We start from the raw sequence: 22,389 nt of genomic DNA on the forward strand, positions 1-22,389 counted from the left end.
CCCAACTTGATTCCCATTTTCTAATAGTGAGTTATTTACAACTCAGTGAAAATGGCTCCAAAAATCTAAATATTTGGGTAAAGATTAAGAATTTAAATGTTTCCTTTAAAAAAAAAAAGACTACTACTCATTGGGAAAAAGAAATTAAGAGTAAAGTTGCAAGGAGGAGAGATTAAGGAAGAGAAAGGAGATGTTTCTTCAGACGTGATTTAAACAGAGATTCTGTAGTAACATTTTTGATGGTGGATGAGAGATGATTCCACAGTCGAGCCGCATGGACACTTTATGAGTTAGAGAAGAAAGAGGAATTGTGGATGGGTATTAAGAGGGTGCTTTAAGAATTCATCATCATCATTCCCTTTCCGCACCGAATCGTGCATAGGACACTGCATTGGTGCACCAATCGCAGCGTATCTTGATCATTTTTGTTACATGAAGATAAGGTGATCAGTCTTACGCTTCAGGTACTAGTCTAGGATAAGATTAAGAATTAGAACAATAGAAAGAACAAACAAATGACATGAATGAACTAAATTCCCCCAGTAAGAAAAATAATTGAAAATATACCTCCTTAGAACATTATAGTCAATGTTAAAATCTAATTGATTAATGTGTTCCATGTGTGTAAAATAAACCGGTGTGTAAAAATTATGTCGCACCGAAATGTCTCTAAACTTAAGTTCTATCCCAGGAACCGACCATTGTCCACGTGTAAAATTTGTGCGATAAGACATTGTTCCTTGACATCTGTTCCGATGATGTTGAAGGCGCCGGAATATGATAGGAAAATATCACATACTACGATTAAAATATATATATTGGAATTAAAATAATTGTTTTTTCAAAATCATGAATATTGTGGAAAAAAGTTTTCGTTTATAACTTTAAAAAATAAATTGTAAAAAAATATGTCATTAGAAAAACGCGACATGTTTGGCATTGATATTTGTGACGTCAAGGTTCATGACGACGTTCTATAACAACTTAAACGGTTAGGAACATAGTTGAAAATTAACATGAATCGTGACATACTAGGGCCGTGGCCAATGCAATGACCGTTTTTGCGGGAATTCAAAATTACAAATGTAAAAATATTTTTTATGCTACTAATAAGCAAAATTTTTTTTTTCGGCAGTTTTTCATAGTCTCTTATTACTTTACAAATGTAAAAAATAAATATCGTAATATTTCTCTGTTGTTAGCGAAAATTTCTTTGAAATTATGAGATACCTTATAATGAACAACTCCCTAAACAGATACATAATATCATCTCATTATAACAATTATTAATACCATATTATATTGAAAGAGAATACAATGAAAGCGCCTGTTCTTTCTAGAAACTGTGCATATTTATGCACAGTGTCTTCAGTTCGTACATTTATTATCTATTTTTCTATTAAAAAATTGGCCAAAATTTCATATTTCTTTACAATCAAACCGCGAAAATAACATACTTCTAAACTTTAAAAGCGTTCATTGCACTCATCGCTGCATTGTCGTCAATTTGTGGTCAATTAAACCCACGTAGTCAGAGTACATTCACCTCATTCTAGTTTCCTCGTACGATAGTGGAGGAATACGGTGATAGTTCCAAATTGGGACCGCGACCATACTTCCCAGATCCCGCTTCGAAAGGAAAGAAAAGAAAAATTCGAAAGAAAACATTAATAATACAAACAAAAAAAACAGCCACACTTGACCACATCGCACCTTGGAAGCATTCATCAAATTCCCTAATGCAACCGAACACCAACAACAATTTGCATTCCAAAACACTTTGTCTTCCAAAAGTCTTTGAACATCAAATTATCAATACAATGCTGGCAAACCCTTAGCAAAGATCTTAACATGGCACAGTGGTAAAAAGGAAAGTGACAATTCATTTCGAGTATTTTTTTTTCTTTTTAGGATGGGTTGGTGGTGCTTATTGCATCGGTGCTCTAGTCAGTTCAGCATTCCATGGCCTCCTAGCTGATGCCAAAGGACGCAAAATGGCTGCTTATGGAGTCGGCTCAGCGTTTCTTGTAAGTTTAAACAACAGTTTTGTTAATACGGATAATTTATTTTCTTTCTTCAATTTAACAATTTTTCTATCTCTTCTTATCATCTGTACTATTACAGACCGGGAATTTATATGTACAGTGAAAGCTCTTCTTCCGAAAACCGTACTTAAGACCTTGGATCTTCTAATCGGTTTCGCTCATACTAAAAAACAATGTTTCTTGACATCAACAAATAACACATTAAAATTTTTCAATTTTGTAAACCACGATTTTAATTTTATTAAACTCAACTGCTCTCCTTATAAGTTTTGGAAATTTCATGAAAGAATTATATCGAAAATTGACATTCTTCTTCGTGACCATATTGTAATTACAAGAATGGCAGCGATAACTGTGTTAATTTACTTGTATTACATTCAGTTACAAAAATCTATATCCATTTTGTATTTTTGATTAAGTTGGATTGTTAATAACGATTTCTTTAAAAAATACTTGACTCAGGTGCCCATCATGAATACAAACCACGAAAAGATTAGTTCCTTAATCATGTAATAAACATGGTTTATTTTAATATTCACCATTAACACCAAAAAGAGACTGGTGAAGGCCTTGGTTTTCTTAGTGTTCATGTACGGTGTGAAGTGTTGGACACTGAGGGAATCTGAAAATAAAAAAATCAAAGGTTTTGAAATGTGATATTGGCGGTGAATGCTGCGGATTCCGTGAATGGCCAGACGTACAAATGCATCTTTACTCCAGGAACTGGACATAGAAGAAAAACTTACACGCATGTGCGAGAAAAGAATCCTGCAGTTCTTTGGACATATTCCCAGGGGGAACTCCGGTAGTTTGGAGAAACCTATTCTCCTGGGAAATGTCGAAGGGACAAGATCACATGAACGTCAACCGACAAGATGGAGCAACCTAGTCACTGAATCATAAGAATCATCACTGACGAATGCCCATAGAAGAGCACAAGACCGTTCCAGATGGAGGGAGACTGTTCGCAGACGAGCCATGCCTGGAGTCAGGCGAAATTTCCATCCTCAGACATGAGGCACGGATTGAAAAGAGAGATTTTAAGTTTATTTCCTACTTCAACTTAATCAAGTCGCACATCAGACTATACAATTTAACCTAGCTGGACCGAAGGGGGGATTCGAATACCCCATATACCTATTTTAATTCGATAACTCAAGTATTATTAAAGCTTTAAATTTATTTCACAAAGAGGGAAAACATTTTTGAGAAGGTAATATGGAAGTCGAGGCATTTACAGGGATTATGACCTGTCATTGGCTGGTTTAAGTGGCCACTTTACACTGTGCAACATTCACCATTCTGCCCATGTTTGAACATCCACATTTCCTCAACTCTTCCATCTGTTGACTTTTGTGAAGTGAAAGAGCTGAAACCTTTATCATGCGGGTGAGATTCATCCAGCTGAACCAATTCACCTAGTAGGCAACGCCTGAAAACAATTTTCCAATTTTGTATACGTCTTCTTTTACCAGGTAGTTAATTCAACAATATTTTGAGAATGTCCAAATGCTTGCAGACTGGCTGAATTTTATCCTTAGAGAGTTGTTCATATTTAAATTTGTTGCAGCAGAGAGGGAAAAGGTTTTTGAGAAGGTGAAATGGGAGTCTAGGCATATACAGGGCTTATGACCTGCAACAAATTTAAATATGAACAACTCCCTAAGGAGAAAATCCAGCCAGTCTGCAAGCATTTGGACATATTTAAAACATTGTTGACGTTCATTACTGTTCATTGTGATCGCTCAAATGCTTAGCATGTTTTTAAGCACGTCAATAGTTATTTGTGATTTAGCTACAGAAACTTTACAATTATCGAGTACACTATTCGTAAGAAGTATAATTGTCAAGATTCCTTCGGTATAATGCTACAATTGCGATGGTTTTATCTGAAAAATGACACTTCATTTTTATTTTTTCTCTTTTAGATTGGTTGGATTCTAATGGTCGCTGCACAAAATTTCTGGTACATCCTCGTCGCCAGGTTTTTTGCTGGAATAGGAGCTGCCGGGTCGATCACAGTTGTGTCTATATATAATAACGAATCTGCTGAGCCACGTCTCAAAGCTTCATTAGGTAAAGGTGCTTGTCTATTTTAACGTTTTTGCCTTTCTCCACATTTATTTTAAGTCCACGACTTTACTGTAAAATCCGTTTTTTTTCATAGATATAATCAATTTTGTATTCAATGCAATACCTGTCGTTGTCAACAGTAGGGAAATATCACATACTACAAATACCGATAAAAACATATGAATTGAATTATAACTAATTAATTGTATTTTAAACATCAGTTTGGATATTCTGGAGAAATGTTTTCATTTAGGTTAGGAACAAAGTTCAAAATTAACATGAATCGTTACGTATTAGGGGCGTGGCCAATAATAATCATGTCTTATTAACAAAAAATACATTCACACTTAGGTAAAGAAGAACTATTAATGATCTCATTGTACTGTATAAAATTGTAAACTCTCTTTTTGACGCACCAAAAATACTTGAATTGATTAATTTTAGACCACCTGCTGTCAATACTAGGAGTACTTTATTGTTTCGTTGCTCCAGTACTTCTTCCAACCAACAAAACAATTCATTGATACCGAGACTGCATAGGTTAGGTAACACTTATGGAACGGCTGCAGACATTCTGTCCAATTCTTTACTATCTTACAAGTCCACAATATCAAGTTTATTTGTAGCTGCTCGTCAAACTATTATTGACAATTTGATTCCAAAAATTAAAAAAATACTTACTTGTTTATTTTTATTACTAAATACTTGTTTTTTTTATTTTTTACTATTATATCAAATTGCATTGTAGTATTGGCAAATACGCATTTCATAAATACACATTTTTATTTCTTATTTTGCTTGAAAATTGTAAATTCAATATGGGATTGCCCTGAACTATTATCTCTCATCAACTTCAGGGTGCCTGGAAGAATAACTAGACAGGTGCCACCGTTTTATAGCAACAATTCACGGACAGTGTATACTTGTAATGCCGTATTAAATAGACTTCATGAACTCGGCAATAGTTATTCCCACGTATCTGATATATTTAGTGTAGGGTATTGTTCCTATAGAACAAACCTTTTGAACTTTTTCAAAGATGGTGAATGGTAATTATATTTATTTATTCATGCATTTCATAATATATATATTTACAGTTTTTTGTTCACTTTGCCTAGCTGTGTGAAACAGTACTTATAATGTTCTTGTTGTTTTACTGTAGAAAGTTTTATTATTTAAACTTTCTACTGAATATGTTGTATAATTATTAGGTTAATTTTTAAAATATAAATCTTGTATAATTTTTGGTTTAATTATTTTTTTATAAATCTTGGGAAAAGGCAATTCATTTTTTTTTAAAAGTATTAAGCCTAATATGTTAATATTATAAATGTTTGTAAAAGGCAGATTTGCCGTTTATGTTTATAAAATTAAATTAAAATAAAATAAAAATTAATATGTTTTTAAAATCCATTAAATGCATACGAAATATTTCTAATAACATGTAGATGTGCTTTACGTTGAAGGTAAATATTAATTTTAAATGTTGCAGTGTCTCAGTAAAACATTTTCATATATATTTTCATAATATTCCATACACAAAACATTCAACGGAAGAAGTCTGACAAGAAATAATAAAAGTTTACATGTGGCAGGAGAGCCATAGGCCATAGATAAATACGGATTTGTTAGTTTTGCCACTTTCTCATTCGTGTTTGTAATTAAATTATCGGAGGGTTTTCAAGTATAGCATTTATTTATTTATTATCATTATATTACATACACAAAATTATAATTTATGTAAAGTTGCTTTGACTGTCTAACTAAAGTTATTTACCCCGTTCTAAAACAGTCAAAAAATATAAAAAACAGTAATCAATTTATAGAAACAGATATAAAGATACAGGACAAAGTGAAAAACAAAGTAAAAAATGGAGTAAAAACATGGTAAAAAATGTGGTAAAACATAGTAAAATGTAATAAAAACATAGTAAAATTGTAGTAAAAACATAGTAAAAATGTAGTAAATACATAGTAAAAATGTAGTAAAAAAAACGTAGCAAAAAAAATAAATTATAAAAAAAAGTAATAAATGCAGTGAAAACAAAGTAAAAAAAAAAAAAACCATGAAAATATATAAATATGTCTATAAAAATATTTTGAAACTCAGTAAATTGCGAAATAAAAACAGAATACATAGTAAGAAACATATTTAAAGTTATAATAAAAAAAATAATGTATGTTGTATAGCAAAAAGCATATTTAAAGAATGCATTATGACGAATAAGAGGCAAATGTGAACAGGATTTGGACAATGCCCAGTTTGGATTTAGGAAAGCTTTTGGTACACGTGAAGCACTATTTGGAATGAATGTCCTTCTACAAAAATGTCGAGATCAGCGAAAAGACGTTTTTGCTTGCTTTATTGACTACGAGAAGGCATTCGACAGAGTAAAGCATTCAGAATTACTGAAACTGTTACAGGAATGCCAGCTGGATGACAAGGATGTTAATTTCATAAAGAACCTTTACTGGCAGCAGACAGCTGTGATAAGATTAGGTCGCAATGTAACGAGAGATATTACAATTAAGCGTGGAGTGAGACAAGGCTGCATATTATCGCCCTTACTTTTTAACTTATACTCGAACAAGATATTTAAGAATGCTCTCTCTGATGTCAGAAAGGGAATAAGAATTAACGGCGAAATTGTCAATAACATCCGATATGCTGACAATACCGTTATCCTGGCTGACAACGCATGTGTCCTTCAAGAACTTCTTAATAAAATTGACGAAGCTGGTAGAGTAATGGGCTTGAACATCAATGTGGCCAAAACAAAGATGATAGTGTTTAGCCGAAACCCTCACAATAATGCTGTATTGCGAATAAATGGTCAAACAATAGAGAGAGTGACTAACTTTAAATACCTCGGCAGTCAAATCACTTCTGATCTGGATCCGGATAAGGAAATTAGATGCAGAATAGAAATAGCACGATCAGTATTCAATGGCATGAAATCATTCTTCTGCAGTGATAGCCTTAATTTAAAACTGAGACAGAGGATGGTCAAGTGCTATGTGTGGTCAATACTGCTCTACGGGGTTGAAACATGGACTCTCAAGGTGAACTCCATGAACCGATTAGAGGCTTTTGAAATGTGGCTTCACCGGAGAATGCTGAAAATCCCGTGGACAGATTTAGTGACCAACGTGGAGGTGTTGAGACGAGCCAGTGCCGAAAAAGAACTACTGTCCTCAATAAAACAGAGAAAACTCGCATATCTGGGCCATATTATGCGCGGAAGCAAATATACGCTTCTACAGCTTATTATGATGGGAAAGATCGAGGGATCGTGGGGTTGGAAGGCGACAGATGTCCTGGCTGAGAAACATCCGCGACTGGACGGGAGTGCGTGGGGTCGAGGCGCTGTTCCAGTTGGCGCAGGACCGGAATGCCTACTCTAGAGTGATTGCCAACGTCGGGGAGACCTGATATGGCACAGAAAGAAGATTATGACAAAGTAATCGAAATGCCCAATCGACTATTGTCGAGTGGGTGACAAAATGTCACATCTTTCCAGCATAAAGCTCCCGGTCCTCTCTCCATGCGCATTTAGAGCTCTTTTTTCCGTAAAAATTCCTTTCACTTTTTGACGCGTTTCATACTTATAGGATATCGGCGTTTTGTAGAAATCTATAATGTCCTCTGTTACCAGGCGATACCATATCATACTTTGTACGGTCAAAACTTTACTCATTGGGAAAAGACTTCGTAGCCATTTTGACAAGTCATCGTGTAGGTTTTACAAGCTAACATTTTTGGGAATCTAATTTGTAAATTTTTTATCATATTTGCATGCGTTTTGAATGTTAGCCTGTAACAACTCACTGCATATAATATGATTGACTCAACCTGTGCATGTGCATGGTATAAACTAAAATAAATGACCAGAATCTGATACGAACATCGAATGTTAAGGATCTGGGCGTTAGATTTGTGAGCACCCTGACATTTCATGAACACATAGAGACAATCAGTGGAAATGGATTGAAAATGTTAGGATTTGTTCTGCGTACTGCCAGGGTTTTCGAAAATATCCGCGTACTGAGAACTCTTTACAACTCTTTGGTGCGAAGTAAACTCGAGAGTGGCTCGATGATTTGGGTGCCACATGAACTGAAGTACTCCCTAATGATAGAGAAAATCCAAAAGAAGTTTCTGAGATATCTCTACATGACAGAGTGCGGGTATTATTCTTGGCTCTACCCGACTGAGTTTTTTCAGAGTATGCTTGGCTAAACAGTTTAGAGACTAGAAGGAATGTGTATTTAAATACACATTTTTATCGATTGTTGCGCGGTATAATAGATTTTTCTGAGATTATGATGAGCATTGGTTTGTATGTTCCTGATAATTACCTAAGACAGCGTCAGCATAGATTGTTTCATATTCCGATATGCAGGACCAACCTGCCTATAGTTATGCCTGTTGGAAGGGCTACCGCTATGCTGAACAACATCGCTCTGGATATTGATCTGTTCCATGTATCCGAAGGGGTTTTCCGGAGCAGGATTCTCCTAATACTTTGACATGAGTCTTTTTCATGTATTTTTTCTTTTTTATAATATGTACGTATTGAATACATGTTTGTAATGTATTTGTTTTATTTAAAATAAATTAATTGAATGGAAAAAAAACAGTAGAGTACAGTGAAGCTGTTATAAATACAATACCCAAAATAAGTTTGAATATTTTGTATGGTGCTGGTAGCATTATTTTAAAGGAAGTTTTCTTCCCTAATGCAGTTTTTTTCCTCAATAACCGAAATGTTTGAATGGATATTATTATATTTTGTGTGATTCTTGTAGCATTATTTAAAATAACAGTTTTTTTTTGTATTTCCATTCCTCCGAACAACAAAAACTGAATTGTTTGACCCGAAGTAGTGAAAATAATTGTAAATATTAAATGGGTAATAGTTGGTATACAAATGTTATTGCATGTGACAGGTGTTGAAGACAGACAACTGTTTCCTGCTGATCTGTTTTAATTACTAATAAATTTTTTTACCATCGACAATATTTTGACTTTGTCCAAATTTTTGTTGACAAGGACTGGCTTTTCTCTCTGGGGAGCTGTTAATATTAACATATTACAACAGAGATGAAGATGAAGGTTTCAGCTCTTTAACTTCACAAACATCAAAATATGAAAGAATTGAAGGAATATACATGTTCAAATGTGGGCAGAATGGTAAATGGTAAAACAGTGTGTAAAGTGGCCATTTAAACCAGTCAATGACAGATCACAATCCCTGTAAATGCCTAGACTTCTAAATTACCTTCTCTTAAATGTTCTTCATCTCTGTTGTAATATGTTAATATTGACCCCAGGGAGTTGAATCCAGTCCTCGTCTACAAAAATTTGGACAAACTCAAAATATTGTTGATAAATCCACCTGGTCTATTAAGAAATACAGAAATTTAAAAAATAAGATTTTCAGGCGTTGCTTATGTAGGTGAAATAATTCAATCAAATTAATCTCACCCACGCAAATAAAGGTTTTAATTATTTAACTTCAAAAACATCAACAGATAAGAGAATTGAAGGAATATAGATGTTCAAATATGGGCGGAATGGTGAATGTTACACCGTGTGAAAAGTGGCCACTTAAACCAGACAATGACAGGCCACAAGCCCTGTAAATGCCTAGACTTCTATATTACCTTCTCTAAAATGAGCTTTATCTCTTTTGTAAATTTTTTATTTTAATTTTACTATTTATAGCCATTTCTTTAAAAATATCCATATATTTTTCAATCAGCGTTTATGTACCTTATTGAGTTCTTGTATTGTTTTCTTGTCTTTTTTTAGCTGGCCTGATGGTGATGACCAATGCCTTTGGCATCTTGTTTTCCTATATAATCGGTGCATGGGTATCATTCAACAACGTTATAATAATATACATCTGTATATCAGCTGCCTTCTTTCCGTTATTTTGGTTTATGCCAGAAACACCTGGATATCTTGTACTTCGAGGAGACGATAAGGTAATTTATGTTGTGTTTTTAGTTTGCCATTCCGTACTTCAAAACAGTATTAGTAGAAGTACCCACGAGATGGAATCATCAGATCAAAGAAGAACACATCAAAGTTTTTTTATTATACTCTTGTGTTGCACGAAACTTATTGTAAAGTTGACTTTAGTTACCGATGCATATCTTCAATCACAAATGACTATCGACGTGCTAATAAGCGACGTGATAACAATTTCTCACCGTAGTTGTTTATCGTATTCGCAATCACTGGCGTATTGCATAGACTTCGAGGCTTGCTTCCTCATTCCATTTTGTTTGCCGTCTACTACGCTATGATTCATTCTCACCTATCTTATTTATCATGCATATGGGGTTTTGCCAGCAAAAATCAGATCTCGGAAATACAAGTTCTTCAGAACAGAGCTAGAGCTCTTTCTTAGAAGAAACGTTCTTGAACTAAAATGGGATTCCCATGTCAAGGATATCTATCGACAAACAAAGATACTTCCTTTGAAGGTAATGCCACTGCATGACATGACCAATACTATTTTAAATATCATCAACTTTTCTGCTCACTCAAATTTAAAATACACATTTGGTCATAATATTCATAATTACAATACGCGTTATTCAGAGAATCTTCATGTGTCTAAGTTTCGCTCAACAAAGTTTGGCAGAGGTCCTTGGAAAATATTGGCCATTCCGAATATAATAAACTGCCTGATGAGCTAAGACACGAAAAGCTGAATTAAAATTCCAGAAGTGTCGCAATTAAAACATATTTCTTTAATCTTTTTGATATTGATAATTATTATTGTAGTTTATATAAGATGGTGTTATATGTTTCTTATACAATAATGTTTTCTTTCAATTTCGGATGTATTAATTTGTATAATATTATGTATTGTAAAAAAAAAAAAATTCTCATGTACGGTCCCAAATGAGTTTCTTTAATAACTCCTAGGAGTATAATATGTACTTTTTGTATTATATGTTTTATTAATAATAAAAATAAAAAAAACATCGTCACACTTCAACCTTGGCAACACCTAATATTAAATGTCAAAATGTTTACGTTACGCGACGCATAATCCTGCAACGCTATCACATATTTTAATTTCACCGGTGTAAATATGGAAAATATTCCAAAACTGAAACATTTAAGTTTGTAAGTGAAAATTCTTGATGGAAGTTCATTGTAATTTATTTTATGAATAAAACACGAGAGATACTTTAATCCACAAATTTTGAATATCCAGTGACCGGTTTCATCGCTTTCGCGACATCTTCGAGACTGGTATCTTTATTAAAGAGTTAAATGTATTTATACAGAACAGAGGTAAGGATAGATAATTCAAAGTTATATGTAAGTAAATTAAATAAAGTTATTTTTATCTTAAGGATCATTATCAACAAATTTTCTTTGGGTTAACTAATGAATTGATATGATGTTATTTTAATGAGTTTAAGTATATTATTTTATTTTTGGTGTCCCATCCTTCGTGAGTGTGGTTTTGTAAATAATGATTTCTGAAAAACAAAGGGTAAAAAGTCATTAGTAAAATTTTATTACAATGGGTAAAGTAATGGAGAATGCACATGTGTTATCTGTTCATTAAGTAATTCTACGTCGGGTTTATATTTTAATCTATTAATTTCGAGAATTTCTAATTTGTCAAGTTTATGGCCTTTAGGTGCAATATGAATTGTTTTTACATTATTTTTTAATTCGAAGGAATGTTTATTTTCTATTAAATGATTGGCAAAATTTGAATTATCTTTATTACTAGACCATGATTGTATGTGCTCTTTTATGCGTGTTTTAAAGGCTCTACCCGTTTGGCCTACGTAGCATGTATTTTTACAGTTGTTACAATTAAGAAGGTAAGTTCCTGAGTTGGAAAACTTATCTTCTTTGTCTTTAGTATTTACCAACAAATTAGCCAAGGAATTATTATTGTAAAAAAATTCCAAATTTGTGGATTAAAGTATCACTCGTGTTTTATTTATATAATAAATTTCAGAACTGTTTTTAAAACCAAATTATTAAGTTATATAAAGTTTTAATTGTTTGTTCACAATTTATCATGCTATTTATTGCATTTAGTCGGCGGTTGGCAAACCAAATGTCAACAAAACCAGTCGCCATGGTAATTGTTTGTAATTCAATTTTACTATTTTGCGAATGCAATGTATTGTATTATTTTTTACAATAAACGCCGATTTTTCGGCAATGAACTGTAATTATTTACGAAGAAAACAAAAAACAAACCGACACGAGCGTTGACTTAGAGATTATACACGCGTTGACTATTGACTGCGATAACTCCTCCTATATAGCTGCGTGAAAAATTTCAACGCTTATCAGTTCATGGTTTACTTCTTCGTTCTAATTCTCAAGGCACTCTCTTAATACCCATCCACAATTCCTCTTTCTTCTCTAACTCATATAGTGTCCATGCGGCTCGACTGTGGAATCATCTCCCATCCACCATCAAAGATGTCACTACATTATCTCTGTTTAAATCACGTCTGAAGAAACATCTCCTTTCTCTTCCTTAATCTCTTTTCCTTTCCTCTTTCCTCTTTTTTCCTTTTTCCCATTGAGTAATAATTTTGATTTAAGGTAATTCATAAACAAATACGTTTATTTCTATTTTTATATATTTTATGCTTTTTAATCTTTTTTTTCTATTGAATATGTTCTGTAACTTGAATTATAAAAATAAAACTTTTATTATATTGGTTGGTAAGAAGAAATTGCCATTTGGCAATAAGCCCGCCAATGTACAAATAACATTATGTACAAAAAGTTAAATAAATAAATAAATTATTTGTTCATCTTTCGTACATAGTTTACATACAGAACCAACCTGCCTCTGGTTATGCCGATTGGAAGAGCAGTCAGGCAGCTGAACATTATCACTTCGGAGATCGACATCTTTCACAGCGGTGGAACTATTAACTTAATAATGTCGAACCATCGCTCAAGAGTTCCTGGTTTAATATTTGTTATTCCAATATAACGCCTTAAATATTTTATTATTTGTAATGTTATTTTGGAAAAACGAATTCATTTTGATTTGAATTTTATACCTTGTAAAGTAGGCAAGGGTTTCAAGCTCTCAGACGGCATTTGCAGTATGCGATCCTTAGCTTATCACCGAAAGTTACTACGTACATTATTTGATTTCTTCGTTCTCTCACAGTCGCATGATAACAAACATCGTCATTTTATTTTAGGAAGCAATGAATGCTCTGAGGTGGTTACTAGGAACTAATGGAAGATTTGCGGAAGAAGGATTGGAAAGACTAAAAAAAGAACAGGCTGGAGCTGTAAAGCCAGCATCATTGAAACAATTTTGTAAGTTCTTAAGGAGTTCAAGTTATTGGCAAACATTTTTATGCATTGAACTAAAACTTAAAGGGAAGTTTGAACAAATGGATTAAAACAATCATGTGTTAGGTAAGGAAGTCAATTTCGATATTTTAATCTTGTTTTATTAAATATAGGTATTTTTAGAAGTAGATATTAAGATTCAGTGGCAACGCTGAAACTTATTTCTGTTCAATGACACGTGACATCAACAGCGTTAACATTAAATAAAAAAATAAAAAAATCATCATCATCCTCATTCCCTTTCCGCACCTAATGGTGCAAAGGGCACTGGTGCATATGGCACCAATCGCAGCGTATTATGACCATTTTTTTTACATACAGGTGAGATGATTAGTCTTAAAAAACCTTTTTAAATAAATATTTTATATCAACCATGTCGGGAATCATACCCGAGGCCTCTTGCACGGTAAACAAAATGCGCTGAACACTACACCATGAAGCCGACATTATCTTTTTTATGAAAAAAAAATTTCTCGAGTTCTTATTATTCACTAAAATATTAAAATTTTTAACCATTTCCTAAATGTCGTAAATAACTAGTGCTGGAAAAGGGAAATCGAGTTTTTTTAGAGAGGGATTTAAACCTCGGACCTTTGGCCCGTTAGTTCACGATACTACCACGAGACCACAACCCGAATCGAATATTTTTTTTTATATTTTTTTTTTATTATATTGAAAACATATTATACATAATTATATACAATATTCCCAAGGAGTTTTTTAAAAAAAAACTCATTTAGGGACATACAGATAATAATTTTTTTAGAGACGTTTTTAAATTTTAAACTATAATATTATTTAACAAAAGCAGAAAAATTAAAATTATGATATACTACAAATTAAAAAGGGTATGAAAAATACTTGAAAATAACAGAATAAACAGAATACTAGGCATGGAAATAAATTCAAAATAATGTTTACATTATGCAATCTGGGAAAGAAAATTGAAAAAGTTTAAAAATTACATGGATGTATATATACATACTGAACTAGTACAAAATAAAATCATTTTTTTTAATTAACAAAATATGCGCACACCCAGTACAGGTTAATTTTTTTTATCAAAAACGTTGAAAAAATTGAAATTATGTATACAAGCCAAAAAAAGTATATAAAAAGAAAAAAACACAAATAACATTTAAATAGTATTAAAAATTACATATACAAGCAAAAACGGTGAAATATTAAAAGGTATATGTTCAAGATGCGCATTTTCTATAAACTAACATTATTTATTCAAAGTACTTCTGGAAAAAATAATTCTTCAAATCGCAATCCCCTGTTTCTATATTTTGAAATAGGTACTTTAAATTTTTGTGGTAATTTATTAAATTCCTTGAAACCTATGTATTGTAAAGATCTAGTACCAAACTTCGTAGACTTCACAGATCCAATATATATATTGTTTTTTGATCGAGTACTGTACCGATGGATGTCTCCAATGAAAGCTGGCTTTATGTTACTGTGCATTGAGTCGAGAGTAGTATTAATGATAGTGTCAGTTATCTCGAAATAGGAAAGCATGCTAAAAGGCATGATTTTTATTCATATAGATAAGTCATTTCTTTAATTATAACAACGAATCGGGTAATGGTAAATATAATTATATTTAACCACTTACCGAGATGGTAATGTCTTTTTACTGACTGACTGATCTGACTCGTCGCACATTATTCATTCGATGTGTATCAGTTAAATTTTAAAATAAAATGCTTTTTTCTTGTTTTCATAATACGGTTTTGAAATTTAACATACTTTAAAAAAAAAATACAATTTATATCATTTCGTCATTTAAATTTCAACAAAAAGGTTTCTAACTTTTTACTCAGCTCTTTATTGTACCATTTTTAATACAATTTACAAGTTTTAAACTATTATTTTTTTATACTTACGCACCCACACACACGCACCCTCTCCCTCATTCATTCCCACACGCACATGTATCCTCTCCCTCATTCATTCACGCATACACACATTCACATACACATGAATACAAACGTCACACAAATACAATTACTTAACTTCTTTTCTTATATATTATGTGTCATTATATTTACAGTGGATTTTTTTAATTGGCTTTAGCATTGTAAGGATTTTTCTACTTATTTTGTTTATGTAATAGCTGTAAAAATCCCAAATAAAATAAAATAAAAATAAAATGAAATAAATAAATACGGAGTTTTAAAAAAAATTCGTACCTGTACTGTTATGATTTACCCAAACATTTCAGTTTTTTTTTCTGCAATTGGCGGGTATCAAACCCTCGACACCAATTTCTTTCTGGTGAAAATTGTATTTTTTTTATTATTGATTCCTCGCAGTTGGGGATGCTGCAGCGAAGAAGGCTTTATATTTGGCGGTGGTGATGATGTCAGTGCAGACATTCAGCGGCGTGTTTGCTGTTCTGTCGTACGCCAACACCGTCATCAGCAGATCTGGTGGAGGGATTTCGGTCACCACTGGATCCATCATCTATGGAAGCGTGATGGTTGTTGGGAGCATGCTGCCTCCGATCATTGCAGACAGCATACCGAGAAAGGTAAACATATTATTAATCTTAACCTGCCAGAAGTCAAACTCAAAAAACATACCGCACCGCGAGATCTAAAGAGCCGCATTTGCAAAAAATCCAGAAAATTCTATTAAAAATTCTGGCTACACCGTTCTCGTCACAAATCTAATTGTTAATTCCATGTACCATCCGTTCCTACAAACTATGCCCAGAACTCTCCACTTGTGCGCTTTGACCTCTCCACTTGTAATAAAATGAATTTCAAAATGCGAGCTCTAAAATTAATACATGATGCTAGTCTTTATGTTCTTGTTGATATTTCACATTGTTTATGTGCGTTTACATACTCTACTCTATTTAAAAATTATTCTTACAAAGTTTTCATAAACATCCATTTCACTATAGATGGTAATGAAATCGAACCGGCTACCTGTTTTAAATATTTCGGATACTGGCTAAATGATGAGTGGAATACGGATTCTGAAATAAAGACCAGAATTGAAATTGCGAGATCAACCTTCTATAAAATGCAGAAACTCTTGTGCAACCAAGATCTGAGACTAAGTACAAGATGGAGAGCAAAAAAGCTTATGTATTGCCAGTGTTGCTGTATGAAGTGGAGGGTTGGACTTTTTTAGTTTCAGCGATGAACAAAATTGAGGCCTTCAAAATTTGGTTATGCAGAAGAATGCTTTGAATATCATGGACTGATCGTGTCTCCAATGAAACGGTGTTAAGCATTACAAACAAAGAGAGGGAGTTACTGACCACTGTTAAAAGAAGAAAAGCCTCATATTTTGGTCACATATTCCGCATTGAGAAGTATGCCCTTCTCCAACTTGATATGGAAGGAAAGATAGATAGCAGGCGGGACGGAAAATAGCATAATGGCTCTCAAGAGCAATCTCAGACAGTGGTCCCGTGTGCCAGATGCAGCAGCGCTGATTAGACTGACCCAGAATTGTGATGAATTCAGAATGTTGGTCGCCAACCTCCGGTAGGAGCGGCAAATGAGAAGAAGAAGAATGTCTTAACTTTGCAATTTTTATAATGTTTACAAATACTAACTTATGCACTAATTTTTTCAGACAAAATTTATACTGATTCACATATACTCGTACGCACTTTCTTACCCTCACTTTCACATCTTAATGCATACCTCATGCACACACTTCGACCCTCACTTTGTTGTTTGTAATGTTGGCTTAAATTATGCAATCTTTAAAGTGAGTGCAAACTGCTATAAAATTTACGACTAACTTCGTTTTCTAACCTGATCGTGCAACTCTAAATGATCATACTCATCTATAAGGAAGCTCTTAGTAGCACAGAGCAACATGAAAGAGCCATGGTACTTATAAAACTCTATGACCAGATAAGAAACACCGAGATACGGAAAAGGTCGGAAGTAATGGACGTAGTCGAAATATTGGCTAAGCTTAAATGGTAATTTGCGATACTTGTTGCTAGATTGAAAGACCAAAAATGGACTTATAAGGAAGTTGAATGGAGACCTCATGAAGGCAAAAGAAGTAGAGAGAGACAAGGGAATAAAATAATGGCATACAATATATTTAAAAACACGATCAACCTATAAAATTTCGAGCTAACTGATTCCAATCCCTATTCATCCCACACTGTGTCAATGACGAAGAGACCTACGAAAAGCCGGAAGATCTATTCCAAAGAATCCTAACTTGTGTGACGAATTTACCAACCTAAATCTGGACATTGAGACAAAAAATGAAAGATGCTCTTAAAAGAATAAAATAATAGCTAATTTTGACTTAAGGTGATACGGTTGGGAACATGAAAAGAAATTGATGGCAACAGAGATGAGACATCACTTATAGCAGCAATTATTTTGAAAATCCATATGAGCTCCATCTCCATTATATGTTTCTCCAATGAAGACAGATCGAGAGATTGCTCTGTTTCAAAACATAAATAATTACCCCTTTGCAAACCGAGCAACCATGCCACTTTTCTTAGAAAACGTGTTGAACAGACCTGATATGGATACCAAATTGGACAAGATTATTCTAGATGGGGTCGATCTCGTGAGCAGTAGAGAGTTTTGATGGTATTAATATTTTTGAAGTCCGTCCTCATCATATTGATAAAACCAAGAAGTTTGAGAATTTTGTTTACAATATTATCAATGTGTTCAGATATCATAATTTTATATGTTCACATTTCAGATGCTCGTGTTTAGAGATGGATTTCGTTTTGCAATAATTATTATTTAAAACCATTTTACAAAAAAATTGTTATTTTATTATTATTTTATTTACTTTGTAAAATATTTTCTTTATGAAATAATTTTAAAGCCCGTCACGACAGGGACGCTCACCTGTTAAATTTATTTTTTTACATGTTATTCAAATATTTTTTTACTCTTTTTCTATCCTGATAATCCATTACTTGGGGTGTCCGTGCCGAGGAATAGATTTTACATGCCTATAAAAAACACATGTAATGATGGGGGCGCACGAATTTAATAACACGGCCTATTTGTGATTTTAAATTTGTTTTACTATTACGGGGCTTAATTATATATTTATTTTTATAAATTATCTAGAAAAAAGCATGTCTCCGTGTTTTTTTTTTCAATATCGGATCTTTAGAATATTCCGTATTTTGCTTGTGGTAACACAATGCTACATCACTGAGCGCAAATAAATTATTTACCACAGTCTTTTAAGAGTAAAATTAAACCTCATGTTGATATCATATTATTTCAGGCAATTATTGGTATATCCTGCTCAGTTCTGGCAATCAGCATGGCAATTTTAGGAGCATTCCAGTTACTTCAGTCCCAAGGAGTGGACATATCAGCATCTGGAGCAGCGCTCGGTTATGTTCCAATTGTAGTCCTGTGTATCACCGTATTTGCTCATTTTTGTGGTCTGGGATCTGTCAACTACATATCCATCATGGAGCTGTTCGCCGATAAAGTAAGATTTTTCCAATTATATGAATATTTTCAGTTATTATTATTTACTCAAATATTTTAATTTTCTGGGTGAACGGTGTACTATTTGGCAAACAAATGTTTATCACAGGAAGCAAAACTAGCACTTCACAATGGAGTTCTGGTGCCAACTCTAATGTATGGGAGTGAAGTATGCGATTGGAAAAATAATGATGAAAGTAGGTTAAATGCTGTCGAAATTCGACCCCTCAGACGAATGGTAAAACGATGTGTGATAGGTGCCCAAATGTCGAGATCCGTGAACTATGTAAAGCTAGGGTTTCCTAGGACAGCGGTGCCCGTATTTTAACGGCCGTAGTGAACGGTGATGCAGTGGACAGCCGTCGTAAAGGTGATTAGAGAGTGGTTTCCTAGGAAAACGGTGCTAAATGGTGTTAATAACAACGTTTTCCTAGAAAACCACACTCTAGTCACCTTTACGACGGCTGTCCACTGCATCACCGTTCACTACGGCCGTTAAAATACGGGCACCGCTGTCCTAGGAAACCCTAGCTTAAGACTGAGACATCGTTATCGACAGAATCAAGAAAGGGGCGCTGCGTTGGTTTGGACATGTAGAGCGAATGGACAGCGAAATAACGGCTAAAAGGATCTACGATGCAAATGTTGATGGATGCAGAAAACAAGGAAAACCAAGAAAGACATGGCGCGATCAAGTACATTAAATACTTGACGATGGACATGTCAGGAGTAGGAATAATCGGCGTGCGTGCATGAGAAGATGTATGAATGTAGCAGAAGTATGAATGCAAAGACAGAGTTATATGGCGTTCTATTCTCTCTATCATATTTTTTATACAGAAAACTCAATTTTACTTTGTAGATAAAATTAAAGATAAATTTTAACTTCCCGTCAGAATACGTACCCTGGACAAGATCTGGGCCTCAAGCAAAAATAGCAAAATATTCGTACAAGATTTTCCTAGAGCACGAATCATGTCATGCTCAAAACTTGTACAACTTTTGCTCAGAGATATCTCACCTGTATCGCACCGAGAGTATTCAATATTTTGGAAGAGCGTATTAAGCTCTCAAGGACAAAAACAATTATTACGAGAAGATTTAAGAATTGGATTTTCCTTAGTGTGAGGGATTTGATTGGGAAACTACTTGATGAATTTATTTATATTTTAACGGTTCAAAAAATCTTTTACAATAAAAAGTTGTACAGAAATAATCACAGCAGTGAATTATATAATATTAAATAAAGTAGAATAATTAAAACTAAATAAATAAGTGAATGTAAAATATATTTTAAAAATACAAAAGAGTCAAAAATATTTCATTATTCCATTTCCGCTCCCTAGTTGGAGCATATGGTATCCACAAAGATACTCCAAGGATCTCTGTCGGCTGCTAGCTCCTGTGCATCCTCCTAAATCAGGTTCGCATCCCGTAGCTCTGACATGAACTGCTGACAAACAGTCAGCAGTGGACGTCCAGGACGTCGAGAACCTGATGCCTTGTAAAGTAGGCAAGCGTGGTTAAGGCTCTCAGGAGGCATTCGCAGAACTTGGCCAAGCCAACCGTATCGCTTCCGCTTGATGACAGTTGTCACCGGAGTTTGCTGCGTCCGTTCTCTTGTTACTTCATTCCTCACAAAGTCTCGTTGCTGCTTTGGGCCCTAGTGAGGTGCCACGATCCGCATCCGTAGAGGAGAACAGGTGTTATGCAGGCGTTATATAGACGGCATTTGGTTTTCACTGAGTTAATATAAAAAAGAAACATAACATATAATCTTAGATGACAAGTAAAAGATAACAATTAACGTGAGAAAATCTTATTTATTAATTTATTTGACACTTTATATACATATAAGGGCGGGCATATTACCTTAAGGCAATATCTTCCTACCTACCCAAACCGTTAAGTTTGAGAAAATTATAAATACATGGACATATTGAATCTTACAATTTTATACAAAATCAAATGCAAAGATTAACAAAAAAAAATAAATTAACACTATACTATGAAGAGAGGAGAGGGGATGGGAAGGAAATAAGAAGGATAAAGGAACAATTTAAATATTTAGATAGTGACATTTCAATATTGACTTAAATGTAAATGAAGAAGGGGCGTCTCTAACATTAGTGAGTAGATTATTCCACAATCGAGCGGCTACTACTCTGAAAGAGGAGGCAAGAAAATTAGAGCGATGACAGGGTATTAAAAGGGTTCTCTCGTTACTAGAACGAAGAGATAGTCCGTTTTGTGAAATATTATGTTCTATATATAAATAAATCAAAGTAAAGTTGAGAATAAGTTAACATTAACATAAAGTGGCTACTATTTTTATAGGTAATAATGAAATAGAAAATTTATAATAAAATAATAAAAATAAAAAAAATTATAAATGATAATTTTTCCTAATGTTTGAGTTTATTGTGTACCATATTGATGTACCGTATTTTTGTTTTTTATTTGTGTTGTGTTTCTGATCCTAAGTAATATTTGTGGTGATATACTCATGTGTATGTGTCAACTAATTGTCCGTCCCATTTCAACACAGGGCTTTTAGTCCCTTGAGTTGGGACTTAAATAAACTACCTTTAAGTAAATAAATAAATTATTCAATCGCCAGAACACAGAATGAAGTTATTCGATTCTAATCTTTAAAAGAATCGAGTGAATAAAATAATAGGAAAATATATTATGTTGTTTATCGTTTTTATCGAACATTATTTGTTTTATTTTTAGACACGCGGAGTGGCCGGATCATTACTAGCTGTAGTAATATGGAGTACCGGTTTTATTTTGCTACAATTTTTCGGAGTCGCTGTGGAGGTAAAAAACTATTTTATTTATTTTGAACTTCCTGAAAATCCTTTTCTCCTCCGAATGAATTGTTTTATCTCTTTCTCGTCCGAATCAACGTTTAATAAAAATATTTGTTTACATCAACCAAAAACGGAGAAAATAAATATTTCATAACTCGGAAATTGAAAAATTCGCTGTGTGAAAAATACTGCAAAAATTAAGTATATTATTATGCGAGAGTATGTATAATGGTTTGCCTTAACAAAATATATGAACCAATAAATAAAATGACTCGCTTACAGTCTGTATTGAATGCCGCAGCGAGGCTTATTTTTGGAATCTCTAAGTTCAGTCATATCACTCCAGTACTTCGGGAATTACACTGGCCGCGTTTACCACAGAGGGTGGAATACAAACTCAGTTGGCTTATATATAAGTCACTGCACAACTCTGCTCCAGAATATCTTAGGGAACTCGGCATTCCAGATGAACTAGCTGACAGACGTCTTACGCTTAGATCAGCTACATCAACGTCGAAAGGAAAAGTTATTTTACCTCTACGCAAACAGCGCACTAAATTCAGTGAACGCGCATTAGCGGTCGCAGGCCCTATGGCATGGAATGCTCT

General features: G+C 33.6%; 1 protein-coding gene across 1 annotated transcript in view; it reads left to right on the plus strand.

Annotated features, from left to right (window-relative positions):
• The window catches only part of LOC148278335 (facilitated trehalose transporter Tret1-like), a 30,628-nt gene that overhangs the window by 3,154 nt on the left and 5,085 nt on the right, over window positions 1–22,389 (plus strand). The window contains exons 3-9 of the mRNA XM_088231572.1: window positions 1,912–2,027; window positions 3,974–4,121; window positions 9,934–10,109; window positions 13,341–13,461; window positions 15,819–16,036; window positions 18,754–18,966; window positions 21,702–21,788. Of these exons, the coding sequence (XP_088087698.1) occupies window positions 1,912–2,027; window positions 3,974–4,121; window positions 9,934–10,109; window positions 13,341–13,461; window positions 15,819–16,036; window positions 18,754–18,966; window positions 21,702–21,788 (1,079 nt within the window). The remainder of the gene's footprint in view (window positions 1–1,911; window positions 2,028–3,973; window positions 4,122–9,933; window positions 10,110–13,340; window positions 13,462–15,818; window positions 16,037–18,753; window positions 18,967–21,701; window positions 21,789–22,389) is intronic.

The sequence above is a fragment of the Micrasema longulum genome, unplaced genomic scaffold (genome assembly GCF_059751315.1).
Source record: "Micrasema longulum isolate JH-2025_06_02 unplaced genomic scaffold, ASM5975131v1 h1tg000892l, whole genome shotgun sequence".
Classification (NCBI taxonomy): Eukaryota; Metazoa; Arthropoda; class Insecta; order Trichoptera; family Brachycentridae; genus Micrasema; species Micrasema longulum.